This window comes from Mauremys reevesii, linkage group 1, assembly GCF_016161935.1.
Source record: "Mauremys reevesii isolate NIE-2019 linkage group 1, ASM1616193v1, whole genome shotgun sequence".
Lineage (NCBI taxonomy): Eukaryota > Metazoa > Chordata > Testudines > Geoemydidae > Mauremys > Mauremys reevesii.
Window position 1 is genome coordinate 19,863,715 of NC_052623.1, and position 15,965 is coordinate 19,879,679.

Consider the following 15,965-nt stretch of genomic DNA (forward strand, 5'->3'; position numbering starts at 1 on the left):
CAAAGAGCAACTCTTAAAAGTTTTGAGTATACCTTTAAATATCTTGTACAATTCTACTTTCCCAGAAAAGAGAGAGTTTTTTTCTGAACGCCACGTAAACTCTGCTAGTCCTTTCATCATCAGCTTCCTCATTATAGTAAGGTTTAAAAGAGTAGATATTTTTGTGCTTGGTTTTTGAATTTACTTTCTATTAAATGCACCTACTCCTTGAAACCAACCTGATGATGAAAGAAATTGGTTGGCGTGTTACAGAGCAGCCACTGTACTGCCTCTTATGAATTTTACATATGTTTAGATAAGAGGGTGTTCTATATCACTGAAGAAATTGCATTGCAAGTTAACATGTACATTTTGCCTTTACTTCAGGGGGAGAAAACTATTCAAGCAGTGCCAGCAGGAGCAAAACCTGCCATCATCACTGCAACCAGACCCATCACAAAAATGATAGTCACACAGCCGAAAGGACTAGGATCTACTGTCCAGCCAGCCACCAAAATCATCCCAACCAAAATTGTTTATGGGCAGCAAGGGAAAACACAGGTACATACTGTCTTATGAAACATACTTAGATTACTATAAAAAGAGAAACAAGCCTTCATGGTGTTGAGAGTCCTTTGCACTTAAAAGCCTTTGGTGTGGGGTGAAATTGATCTGGTTATAGTAATGTGTATCTTATGCACTTCATGAAGTAAGTCTCTCCCTGGAGCCTAACATAGATTGGCAGTTTGGTGCTCCATTAGCACTCTAGATGGGTATCTAAGCATATTACTTTCCAGGAGAAGAAGCCCAAATCTCACTGTTGAGGCCAGTGACTGTATTTGTAAAGCTCAAGCAGAATATTTTAAGATTGAATCATTCAGGAAGATTTATACAGTTGAACAAACATTCTGTGCAACAAAGGTCCCAAAAATCAGATAAGGCATGAATCTATAATGAGGAGGAGAGAGGATTACAGGTATGGAAGGGAAGGTTATTTCATGTGAGAAGAGATTGAGAGGACTGAAATATAGTTATGTGGTAGAAATATATAGAGGAGGCCAGTCAGGCACTATTCAGTCTTCTGCTTTATGATAGAAGAAGTGCATTATGAAATTAAAAGGCAACACATTTTAAACATTAAAGGAAATACTTATTAAGCAATGTATGACTAATTTGTGGAATTCAGTTCTTCAGAGTAGTAAGGGAAATCATATATGGCTAAAAATGGCACGTTTAAGAACACATTTTGTGTGGAATAAAAATCACCTAATTCTTCAGGGCTGCTCATATTCCAGAAGGGAAGCTACTGCTTTCAACTGTAGCCTAAAGAAAAATACGTAGCTGGGCTTGATGCCGTGAAAGAATGGGAGGAATCTCTCCATAATCTGTCAACCTGAGGGACTGGGAAGAAACAGGGTGAATCCTGCCCTATGGAGTGACTTTGAAACATCTGGCATCAACAGGATATCAGAGTAGTTAGACTCTTAGTCTGTTCTGATATGGTAATTCTTATCTTCCTTTTGTGTGCCAGAACCTGTTCAAAACAATCTGATATGATTAGATGTAGGAATTTAGGTACTGTGAAGATAGGTGCCATAAATTTGTTTGATACCTTTTTTGTTTATGTATTAATTTAGTGCTCATAAAATTGATGGTTTAATAGCAGTGGCTTGAGCCAAGTACAAGGTAGGCAAGGTCCTTGCAAACTTCAATTCTTCTAATGAACCTTAGTCCTGACTCCTGCTATTCTGGTCCTATGCCACTGAGTGCAGATTGACAACTGTAGTACACAGGCATGTAATAGGGTCACTGGGCTTCTCAGCTTTAAGTGTATACTCTAATTTTAGGCATAAACTCTAGACTGCAGAGTTAAGACTAGTATGTTAGCCCTCTGCACCCTATGTTATTGAATCTATCCTAATTCTGGGCACTCTGTAAATCTAAACAGAATTCAAGTTTAATCTTGTATCGATAAATGAAAGAAAGTTATATTCATATACAGGCTTTCAGAATCTATCTGAATTGGTCAGGACTAGAAAAGCCTGTTGCATGTCTAAATAAATTAGTGCCCAGTCCCATATATCACTTGTGTTAAGCACATGCTTAAGTACTTTACTGGATTAGTTCCTTATAGCATAATAATCAGGAGCTTGTGACCTTAAGAATAGACCTTAAGTTAGATGATCTATATAGTTCTTAGTATTCACAGATATTAATTGGTTGTGTAGGAATCTGCCATGCTTCTATATGGACAGGAACATACAAAAAGAGGATTCTGTAGGGGTTGTATATGCTGTCTTGATTACATATCAGGAGACGCTGTGCAACTGAAGTTCAAGAAACTCTTTGACAGATGTTTGATCCTTCCTTGAGTGCTCTTACTGTAAATAGAAAAATTGTTTTTTCTATTAGGTTCTCATAAAACCAAAGCCAGTGACATTTCAAGCTACGGTTGTGAGTGAACAGACAAGGCAGTTGGTAACTGAAACATTGCAGCAGGCATCCAGGGTGGCAGAGGCAGGAAACGCCTCTCTCCCAGAAGTGAAAGAAGAACCACAGAGCTACACTGATAGCAGCTCCTCTTCTACAGAGTCCTCCCAGAGCTCCCAGGGTAAATATAATCACTTGGTTTGCTAAATAATAGGCTTTGATTTCCTCTTCCAAAGATAGGTTTCAGAGTAGCAGCCGTGTTAGTCTGTATCCGCAAAAAGAACAGGAGTACTTATGGCACCTTAAAGACTAACAAATTTATTTTAGCATGAGCTTTCGTGAGCTACAGCTCACTTCTTCGGATGCATAGAATGGAACTATGTCTGTGTGTTCCATTCTATGCATCCGAAGAAGTGAGCTGTAGCTCACGAAAGCTCATGCTAAAATAAATTTGTTAGTCTTTAAGGTGCCACAAGTAGTCCTGTTCTTCTTCCAAAGATGTAAGCTAGTTTTTTATAGCCTGTTGTTTCTCTTTATTATGTTTTAAATGCGTGGTCATCTGGTCTGGTTAGGTGACTGGAGATCAGGACTCCTGAGAATTGCTTCTAAATACTGACTTTCTGTGAGTCCTGTACCCCATGTCTCAGTTCCCCATCTGAAAAATGAGGCTACTACTACTCGCAGGTGTGTTGGGGATTAACTTCTGAAAGCACTTTGAGATTTGTTGATGACATATTCTGGAGGAGTATGTAGTATTAATCAGAAATGTTTTACTTTTCACCTCAAAATCATCAGTTCCCGAAATATAAAATAATGTACTTTTAAAAAAAAAATCATACTGTTCAGGTCTTCCTTTGATCCCCAGCTAACCTGGGCAGTGGCATCCATTATAACATTAAGAGATTTGCACACTCATTAAGAGACTATATACACAAGTATTTTTAAACATGTCCTTTAGACAAAGGCAAAATGGTCAGCTTTTATCTGCAAACACCTTTCATCTTTTTCATATACATAGCTGTCGTCCTCTTCCATTCATCCCTTCAATGTAACTTTTAAGAAGAACAACACGTTTTTAAAAGTGGACCAATATTTGAGAGTCAAGGAATGCTCTTCCTCGAGGGTAGAGAAAGGGTGGGGAGGGGAATAGTTGTTCTGCCTGCTAAGTAGGCAAGAGTGTGTATGGTACTCTAGGAGACAGAGGGGTCTGTGACTTAGAGTCTTGAGGCTGATAAACCCCCAGTACTCGTTAACAGAGGAGACTCTGGCTCCAAAGATGTTATCAGGTCTTCAGGGTACCTAAATTTTTACAGGACCAAAGATATAATAGACTGGGTCGAGTGAACCTGTGGAAGATGGCTTCAGTACCGTTGCAGTTGGTACCAAGTGCTTGGCATGGGATTGAATAGGCTCAATCTGTAAACAGAAGATATATGAGCAGTCTTTGGTACCACTGACTTTCTGGTGTTATTCGGGGATGGGATTAGCCTTTTTTCAACTGCATCTCTGCCACCTAGGAACTCGGTACCGATTTTGGCTTAGATGATTGACTCCTCTTCACCTTTGTAGTAAAGACGCTCCCTGGGTTATGCAAATCCGGATTTACAGAAAAAGTTCTATACGTTGTTTGGGGGTTTTTTTGCGCATACTTGTTGGGTATACGTTCCCGACTTACGCAAAAATCGATTTACACAAGGTGTTCGGGAATGGAACTCCTCCGTAAGTCGGGGAGCATCTGTACAGGCATCATTGCATGGAACTCCCCTTGAGACCTGAGGTCTCCATAGTCATCTTGTGAACTGGTGACAGATTTTCTTGGAGATTTACTCCTTGCCTCCTTTTGCTTAGAGGCAGATATTGAGATTAATCGCCGTTGACCAAGATATTGATGCGGACGCTGCACTAGTGGTACACCAGGCGGTCTATGTACACAAATTCCTCCACCCCCTCGATCCAAAGCCGGTCATAAAGCTGGCTCCATTATCAGGAGCTTAAAGTTGATTTCCCAATTTTTTGGGGGCTCTACCCCTGAAGAAGTGCAGATCTTGCATTTACTGGAGACATGAGCACCACCCAGACAGTGGAGGCACTGGGAATGCCAAGACACTGACTGGAGTAGCCTCACGGCAGGATAGGCACCTTCTGAATCCCTGGGAGCCCAGCCTATCCTGCAAATTAACAAAAACTGACCCCCTATGAAGGGGAAACATCTTAACATCTAACTATATCTATGAATAACTTGGCGCAGGGGTTGTTTTTCAGTGAAAGGAAAAGGGAAATATCTGTTCCAACAACTAAAAACACTAAAAAGTCACAGACTATATGCTAACTAGCTAATGCTGAATACTAGAGAAAACAAGCACAGAGAAACGCCATCTCATGTTGATTGTGGCTGAGAAGGAACTGAGGGGCAGTTTGCCCGTGCAGTCTCTTCTAGCCTCAGCATGAAGCATAAACACGTGGCATAGGGCGCAGGAGCACCTGAAGTGGTTCACTCGACCCAGTCTATGATATCTTTGGTTCTGTAAAAATTTAGGTACCCTGAAGACCTGATAACATCTTTGGAGCCAGAGTCTCCTCTGTTAACGAGTACTGGGGGTTTATCAGCCTCAAGACTCTAAGTCACAGACCCCTCTGTCTCCTAGAGTACCATACACACTCTTGCCTACTTAGCAGGCAGAACAACTATTCCCCTCCCAACCCTTTCTCTACCCTCGAGGAAGAGCATTCCTTGACTCTCAAATATTGGTCCAGGGTTCGGTACCCCTGGGTATTCTAGGTCACATCACTCTCCCTCCTACAATGACATATTTCAGGAAGATAGATCTCAAATGATACACCTGTGGCAGGAACACAGATGAATGCCTCTACCTATGCCATTTGGCCCCTGTGAGTGGTCTTGCTGGGGCTTGTAGGCATTCTGTTGTTGACAGTTTTCAATTAGGTCTCCATACCGCTGGAGGGAGCAGAGAAGGGCCCATTCTCCTCAACATCCTCTATCACCATCTATGCCAAAGGAGGAGACCTTTGAGGAGCAAGAAACAAGGGTAGATAAAGAGGTCACACCTCTTACTAATATTGCCTCCTCATCACCTAATGAAAACTGTGATGCCTCCACCACATTCTATGGCCAATGACTTCAGGCAGTTTCAAGAACTGATTAAGCGAATTGCTGACCTGTTACACATTCCCTTAGAGGAGGTTCAGGAGTCCAACTATAAACTCCTAGATATTTTACACACCTCCACATCTATGAAGATTCCTATTCTGTTCAATGAAGCTCTTATGGAGCCTGCTAAGACTTGTTTGGCAAACCCCAGCTACTGCACCACCTCCCTGCAGAAGCATGGATAATAAATATTCTGTCCCTGCCAGAGAATCAGAGCTTCTATTTTCTCACTCATCTCAAAATTCCATGGTAGTGAAGGCCGTTAATGGGTGCAGTAGACAGCTGAGCTCAACGTCCACCCCATACAGTAAGGACCACAAGAGGCTCAGTCTTTTTAGTCGCAAGTCTCACTCTTCAGCTACACTTCAGTTCAGAATAGCGAACCATCAGGCACTCATGGCCAAATAAGACTGTTGGAATTACAACAAATCTAATTCCTTTATTGAACACCTGCCAAAGGAACTGACCAATTTAAGACGATTATACAAAGACATTGCTCCAGGCCTCCTTGGATGCTGCAGGTACAGCAGCACAATCTATATCCACTGCAGTGGTCATGAGACGCAAGTCTTGGCTGCAGCTGTCAGGCTTTCCAAGAGAAGTTCAGAGCACTGTCAAAGGCCTATCTTTTGTTGGTTGCAAGCTCTTGGTGGACTTGATGGATATATGGCGGACTCAATGGATATATCTCTCCGCACTTTAAAGGACACAAGAGCCACACTGCAATCTGTAAGGCTTTATACTCCTGTAAATAGGAGATCATTAGGTCTCAGATAGTACAGAAAGCACCCCTAGCCTTGTATTCACCTTACCATAGACCATCCTACTATAGACTCTATCTGAGCCACTAAGAGGCCAAGATACTCTAAAAAGAAACCACCTTCAGCTACATCTACATCTTCTCAGCCATTTGCAATCTCCAAGCGACAGTTTTGATGGATCAGTTGAGAGTCTCAACCATCCAGTCAACAAAGTTTTACAGCTGCAACATTCTCCCTCCTTTTGGATGCTACCTCTCCCATTTTCAAACTACATGGCAAAGTACAACATTGGACATAAGAGTTTTGGAAGCCATAACATCTGGTTACACTATCCATTTCAAATCTATCCCTCCTCCCCGTCTCTTTTCAGGGATGTTTGTCATGATCAATTACTGGTGCAAGCGGTTGCCTCACTTCTGTGTTTAGGAGCAATAGAACCAGTTCCTGTACAGCACAGGGATGGGAGATTCTATTCAAAGTACTTCCTGATCCCAAAAAGAATGGAGAGTGGAGACCAGTTTTAAACTTCATGTCGCTAAACAGATATGTAAAACAGTAGGGATTCAGGATGGTGTCTCTTCCAGCAATAATTCCCTTGTTAGAATTAGGAGATGGGTTCATGACTATCAGCCTGCAAGACTCATATTTTCATGTTGCTATTTACCCTTCACACAAAAAAGTTCCTTTGTTTTCTAATCAACAGTGAGCACTACCAGTACAGGGTGCTCCCTTTCAGCCTATCTTCTGCCCCAAGAGTGTTCTCAAAGATTCTGGAATTAGTCGCCACCCATCTATGTCATTTGGGTATAATAGTTTTCCAGTATCTGGATGATTGGTTGATCGGGGCAGATTGTATCATGAAGCATTGATGGCAGTGAAGATGATGTATTCTCTGTTTCACAGCCTGGGCCTTCAAATCAATCTCAAAATCCATTTTGACTCCATCTAGACATCATAGGGGCTTCCCTGGATGCATTGACAGGCAGAGTGTACCTTCTCCCCAGAATATTTCTCATATTAATGAATCTTGTCTCAAGAATTCAGTGCAGTTCTCAAGTAACAATAGGAGTTTGTCTTCAGCTGCTGGGACACATGTCTGCTTGCATATTTGTAGAGCAGCATGCCAGGTTACATCTCCGAGGCCTATAGGGATGGCTTTGAACGGTTTACAAATCAAGAAAGCACAGCCTAGACAAATTGCAGTCTGTTTCCCAATGGGTTCTACAGTCACTCAACTGGTGGAAGCACTGATCAAAATTTGTGCAGGTGTGACATTCTTCCAGAATCCCCCTCTTGTAGGGATAACATAAGACACTTCAGTTTTGGGTTGAGGGCATATCGGAAACCTTACAAGTTAAGGGCAAATGGTTACTACCAGAGTAGTTTCTTCACATCAATGGCTTGGAATTGGGACAAGTAAAAAATGTTTGCCTACACTTTTTTTTACCTCTAAACAAATCAGAGTCATTAAAGATAGTGACAGACAACATGGCATGAATTTATTATATCAACCCCAGGGAGGAGCAGAGCACCTTCCCCATCTCTCTGTGCTGAAGCAATAAAATGCTGAAATTGGTGCATACCAGGGGTGAAAGTAAGTCAGGACACTTACCTGTATGGGGAGGAGGCTTCGTTCCCCAGAAGGGGTGGGGCTGCGAGGTCAGCATCCCCCAACCAGCCCTTCCAGGCTGCCTGGCCCGCGCCCGCCCGGGGCTTCGTGTTGATTTAAAGGGCCCAGGGCTCTGGATGCTGCTGCTATGCCAGCGGCAGCAGCGTCCGGAGCCCTGGGCCCTTTTATATCGCCGGCCCCAGAGGAACTGCTCCCTTTGGGCCCCCCTCCCGCCCCAGCCCATCAGCGGCTGTGGGGGGAGGGGCCGCAAAAGGGGCAGGGACATTAAAGCGCTGCAGGGTTCTTTGCCACGGCAGCACTTTAACGTTGCTGCGCCACCGCGCCTCCCCCCCGGCCGACTCATAATTTAGAAAGAAATTGCTGCTGAGGTCGTCTGGTGTTCTAATACCTGGCAGGTATGAAGCTGAGATGACAATCGGTTTGGCTATGCGCAGGAGTGAAAGTGGGCCAGTACGGCATACCAGTAAGAACCTGCACCGGCCCATGCACAGCCGCAGTGTTTTAATGTCCCTGCCCCTTTTGCCTCCCCCGTCGACAGCCCTGCTGGTTAGGGTCTCTACCAGCAGGGCTGCCAATGGGGGGGTGGAGGAAGGAGCAGCAACCTTAAAGCACTGCCGCAGCAAAGGACAGTCCTTAAAGTGCTGCCGTGGCAGCGCTTTCAGGTTGCTGCCCCTCCCGGCGGTGGCTCTGCTGGTATGGACCCTACCAGCAGGGCTGCCGACAGGGGAGGCAAAAGGGGCAGGGACTGGGCTGGAATTTTTTGAGACATGTCTCCCTGTGGGTGCTCCACTACTTGCCCTCCTCCACCTCTGCTTCAGAATCTCCTTTGGGGGACTTTGGTGGAAAAGGAATGGAGAGTGGTTCACCATATAGCCTCAGCACAGGGTACTAGGATGTGTGGGGCACATACACAGGCCAAACAGGCACTGCTCCAGAAATCTCCAATCAAAGGCGCAGGATGCATAGGCCCCGAAGTGAAGCACCCACAGGGGTGGGATACATATCCAAGAACTCCAGTTACTGCACAAGGTGAGTAACTTTTCCTTCCACATTGATAGTGTTTTTTGGAAACTTAATGTGATCAAATTTAAAGAAATTAAGGCTTGTTTTGTTCAATATTTGAATACTGAATATCTGAACAGCTGAAATTTTCCCAAAAAAGTCAGCTTGAGGCAGACACTCAGAAAAACTTCAGTTTGAATGGTTTAAAATTTGACAAAGTTAAAACCAACTGAAAATAATATTTTATAATAGAAATTATTAGGCAACCTTAACAATAGGTGTTGCTACCAGCTCCACCTGTAATAAACACTGAATAAAAATGTTGCGGTTTGTTGATTTGATTTGTCCTCATGCTTCTGTGTAACAGATTCCCAGCCTGTCGTTCACGTGATTGCGTCTAGAAGTCAGGATTGGTCAGAACATGAAATTGCTGTGGACACCAGCCCCACAATAATTTATCAAGATGTATCCAATGAATCACAATCAGCTACTTCTACAATAAAAGCACTTCTGGAACTTCAGCAGACAACAGGTGTGTGTGTGTGTGTTTGTGTTTGGGATCACTTTGAATCATGTTAGCCAATTGCATTGTTTATTAGATGAAAATTCTGTATTTTTGCTCTTGCAAGTGTTCAGTTTTGGAAGTACAGTAAATCTTGATTATGTCCCACTTTCTTGGGGCAGTTTGATTCTCTTATCATTCTGTGTATTTAACTTCAGTTGGAGTCTGTTTTACTAAAAGATGCATTCTCTCCCCTCCGCCCAAATATCTTCAAGCAGTGAAGGAGAAGTTAGAATCAAAACCAAGACAACCTACCATTGACCTGAGCCAAATGGCAGTTCCTATTCAGATGACTCAGGAGAAGAGGCATTCTCCAGAAAGCCCTTCCATTGCTGTAGTAGAATCAGAATTAGTTGCTGAATATATCACAACTGGTAAGTGGCTACAAAAACGTACTATGAATACTAGAATTAGGATGGCTGGTTTTCAGTGGAAAGCCTTTTTGTTGTTGCATATGGTGGGGGGGATGGGAACAGTATTTTCTGTCTTCCTTTCCTCATAGTATTTCTGTAAAGGAAATTCATGCTAGTCTTCTTCCCCGACTTTGAGGACATATTAAGGGGAATGGGATGCTTCTGCTCTTCCCTGGTAGGTCAGAGAATGTGCATCTATCTGTTTCTGGTGTAAAATGAAACAGAAGGTCATTGTTTCAAGTTAGATCATTTAAACATACTCTGATCTGGTGGTGAAAGGGCAAAGTGCCCCTGTTGATGTCTTTGGGGCAGACTCTTAGGAAGGAAAGGGAGAAAATGAAGTTCGGGATTCATTATATGACTTATCTGTTGTGAAAGGGTAAAAGACTTCTTGCAGAATTAGTTCACCCAACTTTGTGGAATTCAACTCACTTATCGGTACTGAGCAGGTAGCCTTTTTTTGGCCATGTGGGCATTTTCCATGATAATTGCCATCCTTATGATATAGTGGGCAAGTACATTTTGTATTTGGGCTAGTGAAGTTTTCTATATCCATTTTGCATTGCCAAATTAATGCTTCAGACTGGCACATCACACTTATTATTGGGATTCAGCTTTCCCTAACCTTAACTGACCTACTCTCTGTCTAAAACATCTTTCTAGTCCTCAAGTTGCCTCAATCCTTCCGTGTTTTTCTCTGGACATGTGTCTAATTAAACTATATCTCCCACAAACTGGAACACTCATCTGCCCCTAGACATTTGCACCATTTAATAAATTCAGTGTGAAAGGGTTACCATGTTTAGCTTCTTAAATTCAGCATTTGAATTAATACTCTACATGCTTGCATTTTGCATTTCCCAATTAAGTTTTAACTGTGGTGAAAATGTCTGTTTAAGCAAGCTTTATCTTGTTTTTTATATTAAAATATGATTTCAGTGTTTTTAGTATTTGTTAACATCTAATCTGGTATTTCCATTTTTCATTTTCCCCTCCACTTTCGCCACCTGCTATCCAGATTTAAGTTGGATGGGACTTTTTTTTTTATACTGCCTACTGTATCTGGCTTCAATTCTGAGTGAGAGAGTCATAACTCCAGTGGATCTCTGGTGGGAAAGCATTGACTTAACATTAAAATGTTGTTTGGATAACAAGTAGTATGATAAGTATTTAATAACAAGTAAGCATACATTATAACATTATTAAACTGATCACCAGTTATTTGAAGATCAGTCATATTCCCTGACATCACCATACACTATGTGTTGTACCTTGTATTCGAGTCTCCAGTTTCCTCCAAGATCTATTGGAAAAGTCAAGTTGAACTATACATATATCTTAAATCAGTGCTTGTAAAAGATGCCTATTTAATATTCGTGTAGTTTGAAATCCTCTTTATCTATAGATCCAGGATACCAGACAACAGCAATGAATGCTTCCCTGAACTTACAATAATCAGTAACTTAAAACTGGGTTTTTTTACAAAGCTCAAAGTGATTTACAGAATTACAGGGAATGTGCATGTTAGGGGTCATTTGCTTTTCCCACCAATTAAATGCAACCAACCATGGGTTGGACAGCAGCAGCCTTCGTAACAGCATACAACTACAGTTACTTCTCCAGTTTCTTCCCATTTGAATTTAAGGAACGGGGGTCATATGAAACAAAAAAGTATGCCACTAATCCCAGAATAGGTGGATTTTCTGCTAAAATGATAAGCAGTGAAATAATGTACTATACTCACATTTATATGTTGTGAATTTTTATACCTGCACCTAGAGCAAAGGTTTAGGTACATTTTAAATAAATCTAAATAGCTGCTGGGCTTCAGTATTAACACCCATTGAATTGAATGGGGAAGTTCACACCTCTTAGTATTATCATTTTTTGTCTGTCTGCAGACTCAGGAAGACAACTCTGTATTGGTTCACATTCGGAAGAATTTCTACACAACCATATAGGTTAGAAACTTTATTTTTAAATTAAGTTTAAATTCTGTAGAAACTGTTTGGGATATCCATTAATAGCTGGCACAGCATGAAAGGCAATGCTGACTTTATCCAACCCCCTCTAGGAGTAGCAAGTTAAGTTTCCATATTCATCCAGCTTTGGCCTCCCTACCCAGAAAATAATGACTTCTAGTCACTGTTAGTTTCATCTGGATATAATCATATTCCTCTGAGCCATCAGTACCATACCATGTTTTCTAGTACCTGATGTATTTAGGAATAAGTTAATTAAAGCAAATATCTACTTAATGGTATGAGTTGGTATAAGCTAATTTGAGTTCACCATTGATGCTGTTGTCTTATGCTGTTGACTGCTTTGTTAGATAATAGAATAAATCATTATCTGACTTTAGGACTGTTTCACTCTGCCCACCCATCTGGTTAGTTATGGAGCCAAAACTATAGCCCCAAAGTTGATGTGGTTCTACTCTGATAAGTGACTCTAAAACAGGTATGATGGGTCCATGTTTGTTGTCTCATTGACTTCTGAGCAAATTTGCTCAAGTTCTTTACAAGTAAACGCTTTCTAATTGCCAGCCCTGTACATTTAATGTAAGGTTTGAGAGTCCTAAAGTTCTCTCCTTCTCACATATGATCAGTAATTTTCTGTAATCACATCTTGGCATTTTCAGTTATGTCTGTGCAAACTTATCAATCTCTGGAGAGAATCCCCCCTCCTTTTTTTCTCAGTAAAAGCAATAACAGTACAGAATTAAAGAAATTCTATAGCAAAACACACAATTGCAAATGTAGAAATCAAATTATAAGACTAATCCGCCTTTCTAATTAATACTCACTATTGGATAGTAGGAACTACTCCAGGAGAACTTGTAGACATGTCTGGCCTCTCTTAGATCCAAAGAGAGAACAGAGCAAACAAGGAACACAGACAAAGGCTTCCCTCCACAGAGATTTGAAATTATCCTGTCCCTTGATTGGTCCTCTGGTCAGGTGTTTCTCAGGTTACTGAGCTTGTTAACCCTTTCCAGGTAAAAGAGACCTTAACCCTGATCTGTTTGTTTATGACATCTGTGCAACCCCATTGCCTTCAATGGAGTTGCAAAAATGTAACAGCATAATTCGGACTCCAGAATGGTCCATACTGATGATGTATGAAAGAAACCAGCTTGAGACTCTGAGCACAAATTCAGTTTGCAGGACTAGCATTTGGGAGGCGAGGGACATTTTAAAACTGAGCACACGCTTGCTCAGACAAACACCAGACTCCATGATGCTATTTTTAAGATCCTTCTCAGAGTAGATCTACACTTTAAGATTGAAGCTAGCATACAGTAAAGGACTTATTTCATACTCAGATTTTTATTTCATCCATATTTGCTTTCACTTGAAGGTAAAACAACAAAGCAAGTAGCTTCAGCTACTACAGTTAGTTCCAGGGAAGTGCCATTGACCTCTTTTCTTTCAGTCAGTCATCGGTCTCAGCCCCACCAGCAGTCATCCCAGCCCCAAAGGACGCTGCTGCAGCATGTGGCTCAGTCGCAGACAGCAACACAGACTTCTGTTGTGGTGAAATCTATCCCTGCATCTTCCACAGGCGCAATTACCCATATCATGCAGCAGGTTGTACCTTTTCTTTTCCAAACAGTCTGTGAACATAAGTAGACAATGTGAATTATATAGGGCCAGGTTTTGATTTCAATGCACGTGTCATATTGGTTTGTGTCAGTGGAAACCCAAGCATAAGGACAGAATTTGGCCCATTGTGAGTTGCTGTTCCTTGAGTGTGGGACTGAAAAAAAGACTATCTAAGAATATCTTCCATAATTGTTGATGTAGCCATGTTGGTCCAAGGACATGGGACCAGGTAGGTGAGGTAATATCTTTTATCTTGAAAGCTTGTACCTTTAACCAACAGAAGTTGGTCCAGTAAGGTATTACCTCATGTACCTTGTCTAGTAAGTGGAGGGGTTGTTTTGTATATGCTACATGTTTGCTGTTGGCCATTTTGAAAGGATGTTGCTGCCTACATGATCCCTCCCCATTTGTGTGGTGTTCACTTGATAGCAGTGTAGGACTTGCCTGTCTCTGTACACAGTAATGAAAGGGGGAAGGGCCCTAAAGGCTCTATGTTAGGCCTTGTCTACACTACAGAGTTTTGTCAGCAAAATGCAGAAAAATTCTCCTGTTTTGCTGACAAAATAAAACTACTTCAACGAGAGGCATAGAGCTTTTTGCAGCAAAGTTAAAGCGACAAAGCGTCAGTGTAGACGCTGCCATTCGTTATGTCGCCATAACTGGCCTCTCCCAGTATCCCACAATGCCCGCCATCACGCCTCTGCTTGCTGTTTTGAACTTGGCTGCCCTGCATTCCAACTACACAGGCATGCGGCTCTCCCCTTTCAAAGTTCCAGGAAGTTCTGACAGCTGAGCATGCCGGCAGGAAAAGCAAATTATTAACGTGGAGTTCTGCTCTCCCCCAGCACTAGGAACACAGCGGCAGGCAGGGGAGTGAGTGTGTGTGTGTGTGTGTGTGTGTGTGTGAGAGAGAGAGAGAGAAACTGCAGTGCTGTGCAGAGCCGGAGAGGGAGGTGGAGGCTGATGTTGGAGGTGTCTCCCTCCCTGTGCCTCAGGACTGGACGTTTCCAGCCGCTGTCTGAACTTAGAGACCTAATGCTGACACACTCACTCTCCCACAACACGCGCTCTGTCTCTCTCACATACACACTCCCCCACCACACACACTTCAGTTGAAAAGCAGCTGGCAATCTAGTAGGATTCCCATGGAATGATGGGATTGAGAAACCTGCATCACGTGATGCTGTACCTGCCCCACGAGACATTGCAAACCCATCCCAAAGCACCCTGTGGCCAGTTGCACAGTGGGATAGCTATCCACAGTGTTCTTCTCTCTCTGTCGATGTGAGAGCTGCTAGTGTGGATGTGCTCTGCCAACACAAGGAGCACAATGTGGACATGCAACAGTGGTTTAATTAAAGCGGCATAACTTTTGTTGACAAAACTCTGTAGTATAGACAAGACCTTTGTCTTAAGCAGAGGAAGGAAAAGGAGCAGAATTGGAGACAATAAAGAAGCAGGATGCCTTTGATTTGGAGCTTGGCTTTGTAAGGTGCCAAACTGCAGAGGCCTCTGGCAAATTCTCAACTTGGGAAGTCACAACTGAGAGACTGCTTTAAAATGTGTGGTGAACAGCCCAAGTGAAAGGGACAACCCAGTAAAAAACAGAGGAAGAAGCCTCTGGTGTGTTCTTGTTTAAATAGTTTGATTTTCTTATTTAATTCAAGAATTAGCATTTCTGTTACCTGTCAGCAGTAACAAAAATAAAGCTACTCTAGTTTTGTGAGGTCCACTGGGTAAATGTACACCACTCACTTTCTATATAGTTCATATTTAGATAAGGTCTGTTGTAAAGCCTCTGCAGAGACCATCTGTAGAGGTAGAATTTTGCTGAATGAGGCTACTTAGTTATTATTTAGGATTGTGTAATAAGACAGTGTTCTTGCCCCTAAGGAACTTAGTCCAACTCAAACGTGATATACGGGACAGTAGTTTTGATGCATATTAAGGTATAGACATGGCAATGGTGAGGAAATCAACCCAGGAAGAACTGGGTCTGAAAAGGAGGGAGAGATTATGCTTTGGTGCATGGGAAATGGGGCAGGTTCCAGGTGTAAAAAGTGGTATAGAAGAAGTCACCAAGAAGCATCAGAGGAGACAGTGTTAGGAAACAGAATCAAAATCTCTTAAGATAATAGGTTCTTGTTAAAGCTAGGAACCATCTATTCACCAACCTAAGATCTTTGTTGAATCAGCCAATCCCTTCCATTTCCCATTCAGACATCATGGAGTTTGAGGCGATCTGAATCTTAATCTTTCAAATGTAAGAGCAACCTAAGCTCCGCTGAGGGCAAGACATCTACAGTGCCACATCAGGGCTTAGTTTGTTATGGTATGGAAATAGCCATTGAAGTGCTATGGCTTTGGGAACTCATCATCTTAGGGTATTTCTGCTTTTATACATGAGTTGTATG

At 42.2% G+C, this 15,965-nt stretch overlaps 1 protein-coding gene across 11 annotated transcripts in view; it reads left to right on the forward strand.

Annotated features, from left to right (window-relative positions):
• Window positions 1–15,965, forward strand: part of EMSY (EMSY transcriptional repressor, BRCA2 interacting) — a 70,783-nt gene that overhangs the window by 34,020 nt on the left and 20,798 nt on the right. For 6 of the 11 annotated variants that reach the window (XR_005599469.1, XR_005599471.1, XR_005599472.1 and 3 more), the window contains exons 13-18: window positions 367–540; window positions 2,392–2,590; window positions 9,339–9,503; window positions 9,749–9,907; window positions 11,848–11,907; window positions 13,382–13,536. Coding sequence is in view for 6 of the 11 variants with exons in the window: in XM_039541656.1 (XP_039397590.1) it covers window positions 367–540; window positions 2,392–2,590; window positions 9,339–9,503; window positions 9,749–9,907; window positions 11,848–11,907; window positions 13,382–13,536 (912 nt within the window). In the remaining 5 variants the exon portion in view is untranslated. The remainder of the gene's footprint in view (window positions 1–366; window positions 541–2,391; window positions 2,591–9,338; window positions 9,504–9,748; window positions 9,908–11,847; window positions 11,908–13,381; window positions 13,537–15,965) is intronic. The other 5 variants (XM_039541665.1, XM_039541667.1, XM_039541686.1 and 2 more) reach the window with 3 other exon arrangements.